This window comes from Sparus aurata, chromosome 18 (genome assembly GCF_900880675.1).
Source record: "Sparus aurata chromosome 18, fSpaAur1.1, whole genome shotgun sequence".
NCBI lineage: Eukaryota > Metazoa > Chordata > Actinopteri > Spariformes > Sparidae > Sparus > Sparus aurata.
In genome coordinates, this window is record NC_044204.1 from 28,483,381 (window position 1) to 28,498,849 (window position 15,469).

General features: G+C 38.9%; 2 protein-coding genes across 6 annotated transcripts; both read right to left on the minus strand.

Annotated features, from left to right (window-relative positions):
• Positions 1-468: 468 nt before the first annotated feature.
• Positions 469-6,365, minus strand: LOC115568390 (forkhead box protein N2-like). 2 transcript variants are annotated; one of them, XM_030395624.1, is made up of 5 exons: positions 6,216-6,365; positions 4,096-4,726; positions 3,715-3,836; positions 2,541-2,596; positions 469-2,079 (listed from the first exon to the last, which is right to left on the minus strand). In XM_030395624.1, the coding sequence occupies exons 2-5, from the start codon at positions 4,678-4,680 to the stop codon at positions 1,733-1,735; spliced, it is 1,110 nt and encodes a 369-aa protein (XP_030251484.1). In that variant the 5' UTR covers positions 4,681-4,726; positions 6,216-6,365; the 3' UTR covers positions 469-1,732. The 2 variants fall into 2 exon arrangements, with proteins under 2 accessions (XP_030251484.1, XP_030251483.1); XM_030395623.1 differs by having other exon boundaries at positions 6,208-6,365.
• Positions 6,366-7,022: 657 nt separating this feature from the next.
• On the minus strand, positions 7,023-14,442 carry yif1a (Yip1 interacting factor homolog A (S. cerevisiae)). 4 transcript variants are annotated; one of them, XM_030397297.1, is made up of 9 exons: positions 14,289-14,442; positions 13,807-13,858; positions 12,069-12,316; positions 11,187-11,291; positions 9,350-9,428; positions 9,152-9,209; positions 8,897-9,052; positions 8,681-8,774; positions 7,023-7,747 (listed from the first exon to the last, which is right to left on the minus strand). In XM_030397297.1, exons 2-9 carry the CDS (start codon positions 13,835-13,837, stop codon positions 7,589-7,591), a joined length of 930 nt encoding a protein of 309 aa, XP_030253157.1. In that variant the 5' UTR covers positions 13,838-13,858; positions 14,289-14,442; the 3' UTR covers positions 7,023-7,588. The 4 variants fall into 4 exon arrangements, with proteins under 4 accessions (XP_030253157.1, XP_030253155.1, XP_030253156.1 ...); XM_030397295.1 differs by having other exon boundaries at positions 12,069-12,319; positions 14,289-14,440; XM_030397296.1 differs by having other exon boundaries at positions 12,069-12,319; positions 14,293-14,393.
• Positions 14,443-15,469: the final 1,027 nt, after the last annotated feature.

Genomic DNA, 15,469 nt, shown 5'->3' on the forward strand with positions numbered 1-15,469 from the left:
TTGGGCAATATAAATAAAACTGATTTGATTTGATACATGAGTGAAAGTAAGGATATCATGTAAAAAGCACATAAGTGTTAACACATGTGATATTACAACTACTAGAGTAGCAAAAAAAGTACAAGTAAAGTAAATGATACATATATTTTTTACATGTATGTAGATACTGTATATACTGATTCAAACAATCAACTGCCTCCAATTTTCTGCATCTTTCTTATAGCCAGCATGTGTTTTCTATTGTTCCTTTCTTTATCTGATTGCAGATAAAATAATTTATTTTTGAAATCTGAAAATTAATTATTAACTAAAGTTAACAAATAAATGTAGTGAGTAAAAAGTAGAATATTAAAGAATATATAGCTCAAAATTGTATTTATTACTTAGTTACCTGCTTTCATTGTTTTAATGGTAACACACTAACGCTACCAACACTGACATACTGCCTGAACATAAAATCAGCCAGGATAAGATCACCAGAACTGCATGACAGATTTTATTTGTTAGATAACAAAATCTAAAGATTTCAAAAATACATATAATTTACATACAGTTATCTCAGTACCCTGAAATGTAAAGTGGTTTAAATGGCAGTGAGTTCATCTTTACATTTCAACTCCGTAGCAGAAACCTTTCCTGATTGAAACAGCGTATAGCTTAGCTTACAAGAGCATATCTGGGTTTTCAGATTCACAGAAATTCAAAGACATCCAGGGATTCAATAACATGACAACATGTACATTAAATCAACTCTGAAGAACAAGTGTAAAAAAAATAATTGGACATAAAATTGGACGTACTTATATTTTATGTAATTGAGAAGTGCTTTCTCACTTTATGAGCTCCATCTACAATCACAACTACATAATAAATTAAATATTCTTTATTAAGTGTTATACTCAACTACTTTTAAAAAGACAGCAGTAACAGTGTTAAGGGCCACAACATTTGACTTCAGTTTGTTTTAAATGCTGCTTTTTCCTCATTGAGTAAGTACTATGAAAACCTTATAAAAGAAAAGATGGTCACCACTGAATAATTGACTGGTAACACATCTTATATTGAAATGGTAATAGTGCAGATGTTGAGCAGTGTATTGAGCTATTTTTGTAAAAAAAAAATTTTTTTACTTCCTATCCTTGAAGAGCACCTGATTTTTTACATCATCAGTCGATCTGTACTGCAGCACTGACCTTATGTTTTCTTCGTTATATGCAGGTTTCAACACTATAAAACTTACTTTAACTTGGGAAACATCTTAATCGAGAAACATACTTTCTAGTTGAGTTGGAAGCACTCCTTCCACCCCTGAGAATGAACTTAATGTGTTGGAAAATCACATTTGAAAACCTTATAATGTATGTTTTTGTATCCTCTTGTAATACTTTAAAGTATCATTTTGTCCTTATTTTTTATCATCAAAGACGCTCTCAAATTTGTGTCTAGGTTGTCACTGATTGATGCTAAATTCGGCCTCTCTGAAAGTGCCTGAATACATGTGAAGTGATATGATCCATAACCTTGTTAGTCCATTAAAAGAGGTGATTATATATATTTTTGACTAACTACAAAACATGAACAAGCCATAGGGCAGTGTCAACATCTCAGGAAGAAGTAATCGATCTTAAAAATACTCCCTCCATTGTCATTTTAGACTTTTAACATTAATCCTGATAACGTTGATTTGTTGAAGTTGGATTGAAGAATTGCATCTGTTAAATGTGATAAAATATTAATATCCACCGCCGGCAAGGTCCAGCAGTGACCCAGCAGCCTCCTGGGCCTCGGCATCGAGCTGAAGGATCTCCACAGTCTCCAGGTCCAGCTCGGTGTCACCTGGCAGCACCAGGTACTGGTGAGACTGGTAATAGTGTAACTCGATGTACCCGCTGTCTGACAGGGGGTCCTTCTCCATCTCCTCACAGACCTCCTCCTGCTGGTAATCTAGCGACTCCATGGTGACGAGCTCCTCATGATCTGGGGTCAAAGGGCACGGTGGGTTTTCAGAGAAATCTGGGTTGCCATGGGTCAAAGTTTGTGGTGAGGACGTAGAGAGGAGGAGGGTGTGAGAAAGCGGATCTGCCGGAGGTAGAAACAGTAAACGCAGGAAATGACAGATCAGACGGTTGAAGCGGAAAGTGAGACATTAATATTAATAACATGTTTTCCTACAGGCCGGCTGAACAGCCACTTGACCGATTGTTCAGTGAACATGTTGGCCCATATAGCACATAGGCTTGGAAAAAAAAAACGAGGGCACATAAAGGGGACGAAGCTAGGCAATTGCTGGGCTACCAAGGTAATAGAAGGCTGTTGCCATGACAACAGGAGACAAACACAGGAACAATGCTGCATGCGGAGAAAGCTGCAGAGCAGTATAAAAGCTGCAGGTCATAAAAGTGTCACAGAGAGCTGTTACTTGGTTGATAAGATATTGTCGACTGAAATAACCTCATGAAAGGTCAAATATGTGGGTTCTAGCGCTAATTAAGCGTCAGGAGCCTGCTGTGAGTCACCTCATCATCATCATCATCACTAACCTGAGATTTCAAAAGAGTCACACACTTCAGGCACAACAAATTCAGCTTCTTCCAACCTGCAGACAACACAGGAAAAACAGACATTTACATAAATACAGTGTCTGTGGTTTGTTCAAAATATACCTCAGTAAGAGAGCAGCATTGAAATGTTAAATTATTCAGACACACCTGGCCCACTGCAGACAAATGAGGTTGTACTGCTCTGGTTAGCAGGCAACCCAGAACAAAATAGTGGCTGTTTTAACAGCAAAGCAAACCCATTCAACATATGAATACCCACAAGTTCTTATAATATTTTGTCAGGCTGCAACTAATGATTATTTTTCTTCCTTTTTTAAAGCCATTTATCAAAGCAGTTTTTCCTGGAAAATTTAGGTTGAAAAACAGCACAAAGAAAATGCGTCTGCTATTGCTCAACCAAAACAGGAAGAGGCATTGTTTTACCCGGTCTCTGTCCCGAGGTTATGTTGGAACAACTGGAATAACTGTGGAAACTCTTCGCTGCAAAAGAAAAAGAATCCCAGTGAGGGAGCGTGATAGAAAAAGAGTGAAGAGATGCATATTCACTCGATGTGGAGCAACATCTGTTCCCTTGCTGATATGCATTTTCCCCTCTTACCATCAGGAGTTGAGACACTTTAGATCTGGCATTTGTTCTGCTAGATTAATCAGTAACAAAACCTGCCTACTTATTAATACAACCCGATGTCTACCTTTTGACGCATGAAGTCAGTCACAGTAGGGGTGGCTGACAGGTTTATATAATGACATCATAGTACATTTTGCGTGACATTCATGTTTTATGTATTCATTTGAATGGCCAGGGTAACATGTATCTGGCCATCATGAACAACAACTGACAACATTTTGGGAACGTTTTGCCCAATAGCAGACAGCAAACTTGAACATCAACATGCTAACATACAAGGAGATGATGAGGGACAGAAATTCCCCGGACCACCTTACAAAATGCAATCCAAAGGACTGACAGTAACTCAAAGGATCTGTATTTGATGGACTCGGAATGGGACTCAACAATCAACTATTTTTCTCCAGGACGTTACACATATCTAGAGTTAAAGATAAATATTAAAAAGAATACAAATTCTGAATTAAAGTAGTAGTATTTGTTGTGGCCCTGTTGCACACTCATAAACTGTGTGATTGTACTCACAGTGCCAGCGTGTTGATCAGGTTGCTGTTGGTGCTGTGATAACTGTGGGTCTTCTTCAGCACCTCAAGGAGCGCCGGCCGATACTCTGGACACACACACCACAGCGATCCCTTCCCTACGGACTGAAACAAATACACAAAGCCACTTAAAGCATTCAGACTTAACCAACTCTGACACATTAGACAACATAACAAGTGTAACACATGCTGAGCACATTATAACAATTTCCCTAGAGGGTTGTTTAATTGATTACAGAGCGGCACATATGGAGTCCGTGTGCCACTCAAGGACATTTCAGTGTGTCCTATAAATTATCACAGTTTCTTTACTCACTACATGACTCGTTGTTGTTAATGTGGTAGACGTGAGTCATGCCCCCACCTGGCTCTTGTCCCGCTGAAGGCGGCGGAAGCTCTTGCTCAGAGACAGGTTGTGTCTAACAGAGTTCCTCCAGCCTCCAACGGCTGTCCTGTAGTAAGGGAAATTGTTCACAATCCATTCGTAGATATCTTTCACTGGAAGCCTCTTGTCAGGTGAATCTTCGATTGCCATGAAAATCAGGGTACTGAAGGAGTACGGTGGTTTGGATGAGGCAGGAGGAAGAGGATGGGTAGGTTGCTGAGGCAGCTGTGTCATTTTGGGAAGAGGCTGCAGTGGCAGCAGGTTGCCCCTCTGATGCAGCCAGTTGAGGCACGTCAGGTCATCCTGGTCAGATATGTTTGCCGGGCTGAGGTGCTGTATGTTTTGTCCCTCGAGGCACTGAGAGGCTGTGCAGTGTGAGAGAGGGGAGGAAGAGTGAACAGACTCTGCTGTGGCTGGAGAGAGTGAATCAGGGGACGGGGGGAATGAAGTAGGGGAAAGTGGGAGTGAGCCGGTCTGTTGTGGCGAGGAGGAAAAAGGCAGGGACCCTCCAAAAGGGGAAGGACATGGTGACGAGGGTGGCAGTGTGTGAGGGCTACTCTCCATCTCTCTCCCAGGAAAAGACTTCCAGGATCATTCAGCTGTGTGACCACTGAAAGATATGACAGAAATCGATCATAGTTATTGCTGTTAGGAATATAAATGTGAGTCAGGTTTAAAAGTGGACATGTCAGGATTATTTCAAATATTGTATCTGATCTGTCATCGTTTGTTTGTCTGCTGGAGCAAGAGATTTGAATGATCTGAAAAAAACCCAAAACTGGATTAACTTTATCTCTAAAGCAGCTTTCAAGAACTAAATTATGGGCATACATGCATAGACATTCATGATACATGCAGGTGTAATAACTAACACATTTATTTCCCCTAACCGTTCTTGGTCTGCTCCTTACTGTTGTCTCACACATATTTCTGAACTTTTTCTGCTTCTGTTTCTACTTTTTCTTTTATAACCTTTGATGTTTTAATTTTACGCCCCCAACTCCACTTCAATTGCCTTTTGCCAGGTTGCCATTGTAGAGTAAACATGTGTTTCCTAATGACTTGCCTGTAATATATATACATACAAATATATACAAACTTATATATATATCAAATATTTATATAGCCCCAAATCACATCTGCCTCACTCAAAGGGGTTTCCAATCTGTAAAGCAAAAAAACAACCTGAGGAAATAATCCTCATTCAGGATGGACAGAATTACAAAAGGTCTTCTTTAAAAAATTCTTTAGAAGATAAAAAAAAAAAAGTCAATGGTGATATTATTTATTTTATTTTGAAGGAATAGCAAACCTAACTTTAAAAACCAAGCCTTCCTTTCAAAATAAAATCAATAATTCCAATTTGCAGGTTAAATACTCAAGTATCATAACAATAATGATAGTGACAAAAGGCAACACTGTAAGTATTATAATCTATTTTATTTTGCAGGAATAGTAAACCACACGTTAAGAACTAGTCTTCCTTTCAAAATAAAACAAATAATTCAAACATTAACAATAACAATAGTGACGTAAGGCCACACTGTAAGTATTTTGTAATTATTTCAAACCCTTACTCTAAAAGGACAGTAAATAAAATGTAAACACCTTTCAAAAATACAAAAAGCAGGTTAGTTACTCGTTAACAAGTTAGTTAGACTGAAAGAGCTGGTAAAAACTGTTAGAGAAAAGAAAAAACTTGATGGTTGATTCAGTTAAATGTTAGCTACCCGTTCACACGTTCAAAGTCCAGTATGTGTACATTTACAGGACCATGTTTTAGCTAATGAACACAAAGCGCGACAGGTGCACGTCTCACAGAAAGTGATTGTGGCGAATATACGCTGGCATCGAATCGATTAAATGCAATAAAGCAACCTAATGAAAGACTTATTGTGTGTAAAATCTGATTTATAACGCTCTGACAGTTTGTATGTGATGCCACATGGCTCTACAACACAGTCCAGAGGGCAAATGGCGGAACAATATAAAGTTTCATTTAGTGAAGAAAGCCGCCTTTTCTCCTCACAGGTAACACAGTCGGTGCTGTTAGCTTGTCTTTTCACAGCAAAGTATCAACTGTTCACTCACCAGTTTACCTAAACGATGATTCTGTCGCGATTCGGAACTCCTATAGCGTCCAGAACACGTCGCTGAAAAGTTAAAGGTGAAATTCTGGTGCTCAGAAGTAGAATCGGGTCGGACACCTCTCTCTCCGTGTTCTGTTGCCGTCCGAGGTCTCCATGGAAACCAAAAGGACGCTCTGCAACGTGCACGTTCGCGGGCGCGCTCCCGAGCCCAGTGCACAGTCTCATACCGGCCAGCAGAGAGACAGAGCTCCAACACACTGGGGCAGTACAGCAAAAATAACAATACTCAGGGGTAAAATACCTCATTAAGTATTAGGAAACCAAGTAGTAATAGTAGTACAGAGGTGGGGAGTAACACCTGTCTTAAACATTCATATAATTACATGCAGTTATGGAACATAACTGAGTAACTTTACTCAACTACTAAACTTGAGAATGATTTCCATGTTGTTGCACTTGAGGATTTCCAATTTCTGTTCTTTATATATGCTACAGTTTGGAGGCAAATACATTACTCAGAATTCGTTATTGGTGCATACATGCATGTGCATTCATATGCAAAAAAAGTCAAATGAAATGTGTTGCATTATTTTTGTGGACCAAAAATATTCAAAAAACATCTAAATAAAAATTCAGATATATCACAGAATAAACAATCAAGTGACACACAAAAATACCCCCAACTTATTTTGAGTAGCGTATTGTTCTTTTTACGCCACCACATTTCCACTAACTTTGGATATCAGTTACTTTGCAGATTACTTACAGAATTAACTCTTTGCATAGAACATGAGTCTCAAAAAGTCCCACAAACAGTTGAAGTTGAATGCACAAAGCTAAATATATTTATTTTTTTTTCTACAAAAAATCCAAACATTGTCATGCTTTGTCGAATGTAGATAAATAAAATCCAGGATTCACAAGAGAAGGGGAGATAATGCAGAAAATATCACCATACCGGACACGTGGCACTCGAATCATGTGTGTACTGAGTGGTTCAGTCTGTGTGGTTCGTACTGTGTGGTGTAAATGATGGAAAGCACGTCTGGGAACATGATATAAAAAGGAAACTCTGATTAAACAAAAGCCACAATGAAAGCCCTTGTTTTCAAAGTTAGGTGGCCAAAAATAAGCATTTGTCATTGTTACTGTACACTCATGGTGAGACATTTTCTGTGCCACACTTTGTGGTTAAATCATTGAAACTATTGCATTACGAACATGTCCCTCTGAAAAGCTCAACACACGCTGCATATCAACACTGTTTACATACGTTTTGAGTTTACTGACAAAAGAGCATATAAAGGCAGGTGTACAAACACTCAACAACCACATTTTCGGGTCCAATACACTTGGACTTCAAGTTATAAAATGCCTCTTGGTCACCTGATCAAGTGAGAGGTTAACCAATATATAATGATTGGCTGAAAGAGTGCAGTCGCCACAGTGATATAAAGGCGGAGATGAGGTTTGGCACTTGATGCAGTTCCCATGGAGTCCGAGGAGAGAGAGGTGAGGATCTTCATTTTCAGAGATCGAACCTGCAAAGATGGCAACATTTTTAAAACCTGCAATTCAGGCTAAAACTAAAAACATGCAAGTAACACAGTGGACGAATTCAACCTTTTAGGGAAATATGCACCTTCACTAAATATGATGCTAGAACAAATAGCTGGTTAGCTTAGCTTTAACAAGAAACACTACTCTTGTTCTGTTCACTGTACAATTTTGTCTGCCACCAGGTCCGACATCTCCCAGGAAAAGGAAAGTTAATTTGCTATCTACTCAGGTTAGCAGCCATGTTTGAATGCTTTCACATCTCTTCTAAACTAAATGACCGAATTACATTTGGTCCTGTGTTGCTGTTATTTGTGACTCTGAGGAAAACAGACATGGTCCAGTTGTCTTTCCAACAGCGCTGCCAACAATAATATTTGGAAACACTAGAAGGCGGGGAAGGATGTCTGTGGCCACTTTGAATACACACATTATTATATATATATGTATCAGCTGGCCTATTTTCTTTGTGTATTCTGTCTGTTTGTTATTATTCTCTTTATTCCATCCCCCAGGGAGAAAAATTACTGAGATGGAAAAAAAACTGAAACTAAATATGTACATATCTGACCTACTTATGGGATGTAATTAATCATAATAACATAGACAATCAGCTCCTTTTCTGAAATATACCACACTGAAGACACACACAAGTGCATCGGAGAGGAAAGATTATAATCTTATTCACGAGCAAAGTATAATCCTTGTGATGTACTGAGAAATCCATTATATGAGCACACGATCTCGGCCATACACAACATAAATGTCCAGTCTATTGTAGCAAAATGATCTGATTATCTATTTCAGATTAAGCAGAAGGTGACTCCGTCTTCTGTTTAAGAGAATAGCTTCGACATTTCAACTACTTCAGATTCATACACACAGTGGATGATGTCAATAAGGGCTGGAATACTTACAATGAAGAACATTAGGGCACAAGAGGACCAGGCAAGGGCCACATAATAACCGTCACTGCCAAACAGTAAGCCACACAACATTGTGAAGATCATCCTAGAGGAGAAGCATAAAATATATATTATCAATACTAAAAAAAAAATTGTCTAACCATCACACCGATTTTCTTTGTCAGTAAAACAAAATTATACACATTTTAAGTCTAACGTGACATTTACCCAACATATTTGTATCCACTGTAGGCGATGAGATCAAAGGTTGAGAGGTCGCTGTGTACCGTCAGCAGGTACAAACTCAACAACATCACCAAGACCTCGATGATGACCCACACGAGGGCAGTGCTGGCACACAGTCCAAGAACCTCTGGGCTGAACCTTCACACAAAGACAGCACACACTCCATATTCAACTTATTTGATAGGAATTTGTTTAGCGTGAGTCATAAAACAAATTAGATAAGGAAGAATTACTCACCTCTTTTGAATACCGAGGGCCATTCCAGCAAGTAAAATGTAAGTGATGAAAGCCATCGCTTAAAGGACAAAAAGCACACATAAGAGTTCCCAAAATGCTGTTTTTAAAATTATTATTATTATTATTATTATTATTATTATTATTATTATTATTATTATTATTATTATTATTATTATTATGTATTTATAGGAAACTTACTTGGTATGTAAAGATCAGGCGCATTCACATCCTGTCTTGGAGGCAGTGGAGTGTCCCGATGGTAACGAACTTCCCAATCCTACAAAGTTCACATAAATACACCATGATTCATCCTGCAGAGTCTTCAGTGTTATATACAACTACAGAGAAAAGTGAAGTGCCAAGGGGCCAAACATTTACAGTTCCTGTCTGACCTCTACAGCTTGGAATCTAAATGTTTTAAAACAATGCTCTTCGACATTAGTTGTCACAGTTGAACAATGAATAATGTTCACACAATGGTGCAGGAACTTTTCAGTCTAAGAAGGAGTGTCCGCTTGATATCAGAAAATTATTTCTGCACCAACAGCCTGGGTTAAAATGCTCTAATTAGCCAACTCACAAAATGATCAGTGGGCTGGAATGAGGAAAGGGCTGCATTCGGCTCAGGGGCCACCAGTCGAATGAGTCTGGTTGAGACAGTCACAATAAGAAAGTGAAAGACCGAAAGAAATGTAGTGTCTACCTCTCACTACTTTCTGACTTCTGCACCCTGTTGTTGGTACTTTGACCCATTAGTTCTAACTGAAAGTGTAATTCTAAGAAATGCCTCCAAAAAATGTGTGGTTTCAATTCTTATAAACCCTGAATAATTTCCGTTTTTTTTTAATCTGTCATCTCATAAAAAAACATCCCAAGTATTATTATTCTTTCTGTTTCTGTTGCGAAGAATTTAAAACAAGACAAGAGCCAGGTCAGTTTGACCTGCTGATAAAAGGAGCTGCGGAATTATCCCGATCGCTTCCAGGTGCATGCTGGAACCTCACATGAAAAGAAGACCACCAATTTCTAAGAAGCAGTCGATCCAGAGGTAGGTAGGTAGGTAGGGACGGACGGACGGACACACACACACTAACAAACACATCACATTATTAATCCAAAATGTGTCATTGGGGAAAGTGAGCACTAGTTTCACCTTGATCTGCTGATATTTAGAAAATACCATGGTCAATAATTGTCCAGTGATCAGTCTCTTTTATTACACTTCATCTCACTACAGACTACTACTACTACTACGACTCTGAATCTCATTGGCAATTTCCAAAGAAAAAACAGACTTGCATGCAAAGGCCTTCACTCAAACAGGTATAACTGGTTCGTTTAGACTAATTCTGATGTGGATGTGGTGCTTTTACAGAGTCAGCAGGTTAGTGCATGTGTGGATTGACTCAAAACAAACTACAGTGACCATGTTAATGGTAATGAGGGAACATGTCACCCAGTTTACGAGAACAGAGCAGGTCTGTGGCAATGGGGAAGAGGTTATACCAGGAACTGACTATAGAAAAGTACTTGTGAGAAGGGTCAGTTGCTGATTTTGTTATATTCATAGTATTTATTGACAGGAAGAAAAACATAGAATATCACCAGTAATTAAGTAAACCCCAACTGTGAAGAACATTACAACCAAACTGTGATGTCTTATCATATGAAGTAGTAAGCTGCATAACATTTAAGGTCAATCAGTGAATACTGTGTGACCCTGGCCTGGTAAAGAGAGTTTGCACTTTGTGTAGTTTGTACATTATCAGGGCACAGAATGTTTGGAGCAGGGACTTTAATTATAATCTGAATAAGAGTGTGGGAATTTACTGAGCTCAATGTGTTTTCATATCCACACAGGCAATCACAGCATTATGATGGTCATAAGTAAAGCTGGGGTAGAGATTAAGTTGCTGATTATCTTGAAAATATGATACTAGTTTCACTATCAGACGGCCTTCAGACTATTCAATGTTTGTGTCGTGCCGTACGTTGATGTAAGACAAAGCCTGATGGGATGCACGGCTCTGATTACCTGATGTGTGTACGGGAACATGAGGATCATAAGTTTCTTCAATACATATCTGGTGTCGACGGCAAAGAAGTATTTCAGCTTGTTCATCGACATGAATCTGCTGATCTGAAAGGAAAAAGAAGCGCACACATTAACATCAACAGATGAGGGCCGACAGTCTGCCAAAGTCAATAAACACAGCTGAGTCATAGTCATTTCTTAAGAAGGCGTTGCCTGCCCTCAGGGCTGTGCATCATGTTGGCTCGACACCTAGTCTATGTACTTTGAAACACCTGTATCAATGTTACCAATCCAGTAGAGCAACGTCAGTTTTATAAATGTGCCTTTCATGGGTGACAGATTCCTGCTTCCTTTATGCCTGGGTGATGAAATTCATGTTATTCTATGTAAGAAGATAAACCAGGTAGAATGGATTTGCTTGACCTACCCACTAAAAGTGACAACCCTTACACATCAGAGTTTCAGTTGTGAAAAGGCTCTGGATGTGATTAATATCTGGCAAAGGAGTATTGGCGCATAGCTAAAAAGCAGAAAGTATATAGGAAGTGTATCCTCGCATCAAGGAAAACATTTTCTTTTCACTGTTATAAGGCAAATTAATGTATTTGAGTTGACTGCACTCTTGATTAGATCCTTTCATAACATATTTAAGACTTTGTCTGTAGCTGTGTGACCAAGCAGACACAGACTAACTTCCAAACCTTGCGAAAACTGTTCAGAATGTGGTTGGGGATGCACTGAAACGTGTATTTACAACTGTCAACTTGTGATTGAATCACTGAAGACACATCTGGACCATGACCTTATTTATAGTAGGTTACTGGGTTGACAGCCCATCAGTAACAGTCATTATCTCTGGAGGAATATCCTGCTTCTCCTCACCTCTTTGTTTACCATGTCCTTCCCTTGATTGGCTAATGAGGAGCCGTACATCATTGCAGCATTTGCCATTGGGTCAGTAAACAGGTTGTTCACCCCCACACCTCCTTGCATGTCATTTGTGGGCGCTGCCATGTTGTACCCGGGAGTGTAGTACGCTTGACTGTTCATGGCTGGTGCTCCTCCAGAGCTGGTGTCATCGAACAAGACAGAATCTGCGGTGGGTGGAGCCGCACGGGCTCTTGGTTTAGCTGCTGAAAACACAGACGCACCAGAGTGAACACATGGTATTTGAATGTGTAATAAGATTTTATAAAATTACTTGATATTTCATGTTGTTAGTAGTTCATTATCCACAAAATCTAATAGAAACATAAGACATTCCAACCATATTATCTCTTTCCCTAAGCATGGGAGAAAGATTAATTTAACATACGGAGCTACTTAATTAATGCTGTTTTGCTGAGCTTTTGTGATAATTGTATTTCTCTTCAATTCACTACAATAACATTACACATTGTTCATATTAGAGATGAAAATTTTAGCCAGTTTCTTTAATTGATAGTCGGCTGCTTTTAACAATCGACTGTTGGTTAACAATAAATAATATATGAAATATGCTGGGACTTTCTTTCATCAGAAAACAGTTTTATGCACTGACATGACCTATGTCCAATCAGAGTAGGCTACATTAGAAGTAAGTAAACACCAAGTTACTTGAATAATAAGCTAAATAACGAAATACAATGTCTTTATTGCTGTTCAATGACTGGCACAACAAAATCTAACCCATAGATGCTAATAAAAGGCAAAAATTTAATAATATTAGTGTGTATAGAATGTCTTTCTGTATTTTTTTTTTAATTAAAAATCAGCTTACAATCACCAATTTCTGCTTGTTGGCTAATAGATTTTTAGGTTTAAATATGTATTAACCATAGGTTTAATGGTTAAAAGCAGGGACGGTTCTGGGGGGGGGGGGGGGGCCAACAGGGGCCAGTGCCCCCGTAACTCTGAGTCTGGACCCCCCTGTGGCCCCCCTAACAGGGAGTGTGCATCAATAATACAATGACAGATTTCTTGCAATGATTTTGTTCTGAAGGGAAAGGCAGAAATAAAGTGTCTCAGCAGTTTACTACCCAATCAAAATTGTTGAAATTGTAAACGCTGCTTTGTCTAAATGAGGGATTTATCCTTTTTTCCAGGTTGTATGTGCCCCCTAACAAAAAAGCCGGCCCCAACCTGGCCCCCCTATGAAAACTGGTCTAGAACCGCCACTGGTTAAAAGGCAACAAATAAATGAACATCCCTGGCACACATACGTTCTTAAAATGCCTCCATGCCGTTGCCAAAACTAATGCAGTGTAACAGTGCAACACATCCTATCTTTAGACAGGTTAATTAACAGTTCTGTGCAAAAAGTTTGAAGAGGTAGTGATTCAACACCTGACTGTAGCTTCTGAGTCTGCTGAAAGGTACTGCATTATACTCCCAGATGTTTCTTATACACTGTCCATCCCAATAAATACAAAAAAAGTGTAGATTTATTCTTTGGTATATTAGACTGCATTATTTGTATTTATTTGAACTCGTATCGATCCCCAGTCATGTGACAGGTATGTTTAGCCCTGTGCCCTGCTCTAGTTAGAAATTAGGAAGTAGACACTTTGGGTGGATATTTTGCGAACATTTTGCACAACTAATAACTGATGGTAACACGGTGATTCACAAATGCACTCACTTGCTCGGTACCCATGATGTGGCAAGTCCATTGTGACGTTCGCTGACGTTAACTTAAAATAAAAACAATCACACGTTAGCTCACTTACATTTCACCTTGTTTAACGCTAAGTTAGGCTAATTCATCTGTGTCACAAAGCCAAACTTATCCCTGTGATGTTAAGCTACAGCTAACACTGACAGCATTAAATTACAAGATATAAGTGAGCGACTCGGCTTGGAACACTTTTACGCTAATACCTGCTAGCTACCTAGCTAACCTGCATTTAAACTTAACTAACGGTGACCACTGTTGCTCCCAGTTATAGCTAGCTACCTAGCTAGGCGAGCTAAGTTAATAACATCACATTTTTCAACTAAAACACCGGGGAGCTGCACAGCTGATAACATCATACTTAACAGTAGCATTTCGAATGGCCACACAACTTGTCTAAAAGATAATGTCTTGATTATGAAGTGAATAATGAGCATAAGACCACTCACCTACACAGCTAACGTTGACGGCTAGCTACGTGGCTACCAGCAGACTGCTCGCGCTGATCCCACCCATCATCCACAGCGGTTGGTTGACTCCAGTGTGCCTGCGTGGCACAAACAGTGTGAGTATACAACACAGGGCAGCTGTGCACAGTGCTGAGAAGCCATGCTGGTGCTGCCATGAGTTAATCCTTCTTTTATCTCCTCTCTTTCCTCTCTTTTCTGATAAGACTCAAGTTTTATTTTAATGTATTAAAGCAAAACGTGCATGTTTATTTTAAAGTATGCAGCCGAGAGAATATCAGGGTGGGGCCTCTCACTTTTCATTTGACAGAATTTGCTCTCAAAATGTGAAATACTTATTAATTAAAGGCTAATGCATCGGCTAGACCAACCACATCTTTTTAACTTACTACAGGTGGGACCCCTACCCCAATACTGATACCAGTAGAAATTCTGATACCAATCCATCGGCCGATATCGAGACAATTTTCATACTTGTTAGGAAGATAAGCTATAGAGGCAAGATATTTTACAGTTTAACAATAAACCTCATTGTCTAAAATGTCACCAGTGCACTGACACAGTAAACGTCTCTGGAATTTTGATTATTATAATCTACCTCAAGAATGTTTTCGTATTATAATCTCTAAAAAATATATCCGCTGGTAATTTTGGCCAACCAGTCGGGCTCTGTTACAGGTTAAAGGTGCACTGTGTGGGTTTTGGGGAAGTGACCAAACTGACCTTAAATGACAACACAGTTTCCTACTGTTTTACTCTGTTTCTATGTGGCGGACCCTGCCACCTTTCTAGCCTCAAACAGTGTTCTTGAGGCCTTATTCTGAGAATAGCTTGTTTATTCAGTTTTGGAAAAGATAAATATTTCAGAGTTTGTTTTATTCCCTCATTAATATTGTAAATTTAAAAAAAAATTCAGAGTTTGAACCTCTTTCCCAAAACTACAGTGTCCCTTTAAAGCAGTCCGTTTTATTTAAGAACATTTGCTACATTTAACAGACATACTGGGCTCTTTACTCTCCTCTATTCATCCCAATGTGGTTGAAGTTACTACATACTGAGAGATTTCTTCACATTTAGATTTCTTATATAAAAACACATTCTTAAAACTTCAGACTGTTGTCGATATAATGCAGTTTAATTGAGCTCCATCTCACTTTTGCTGA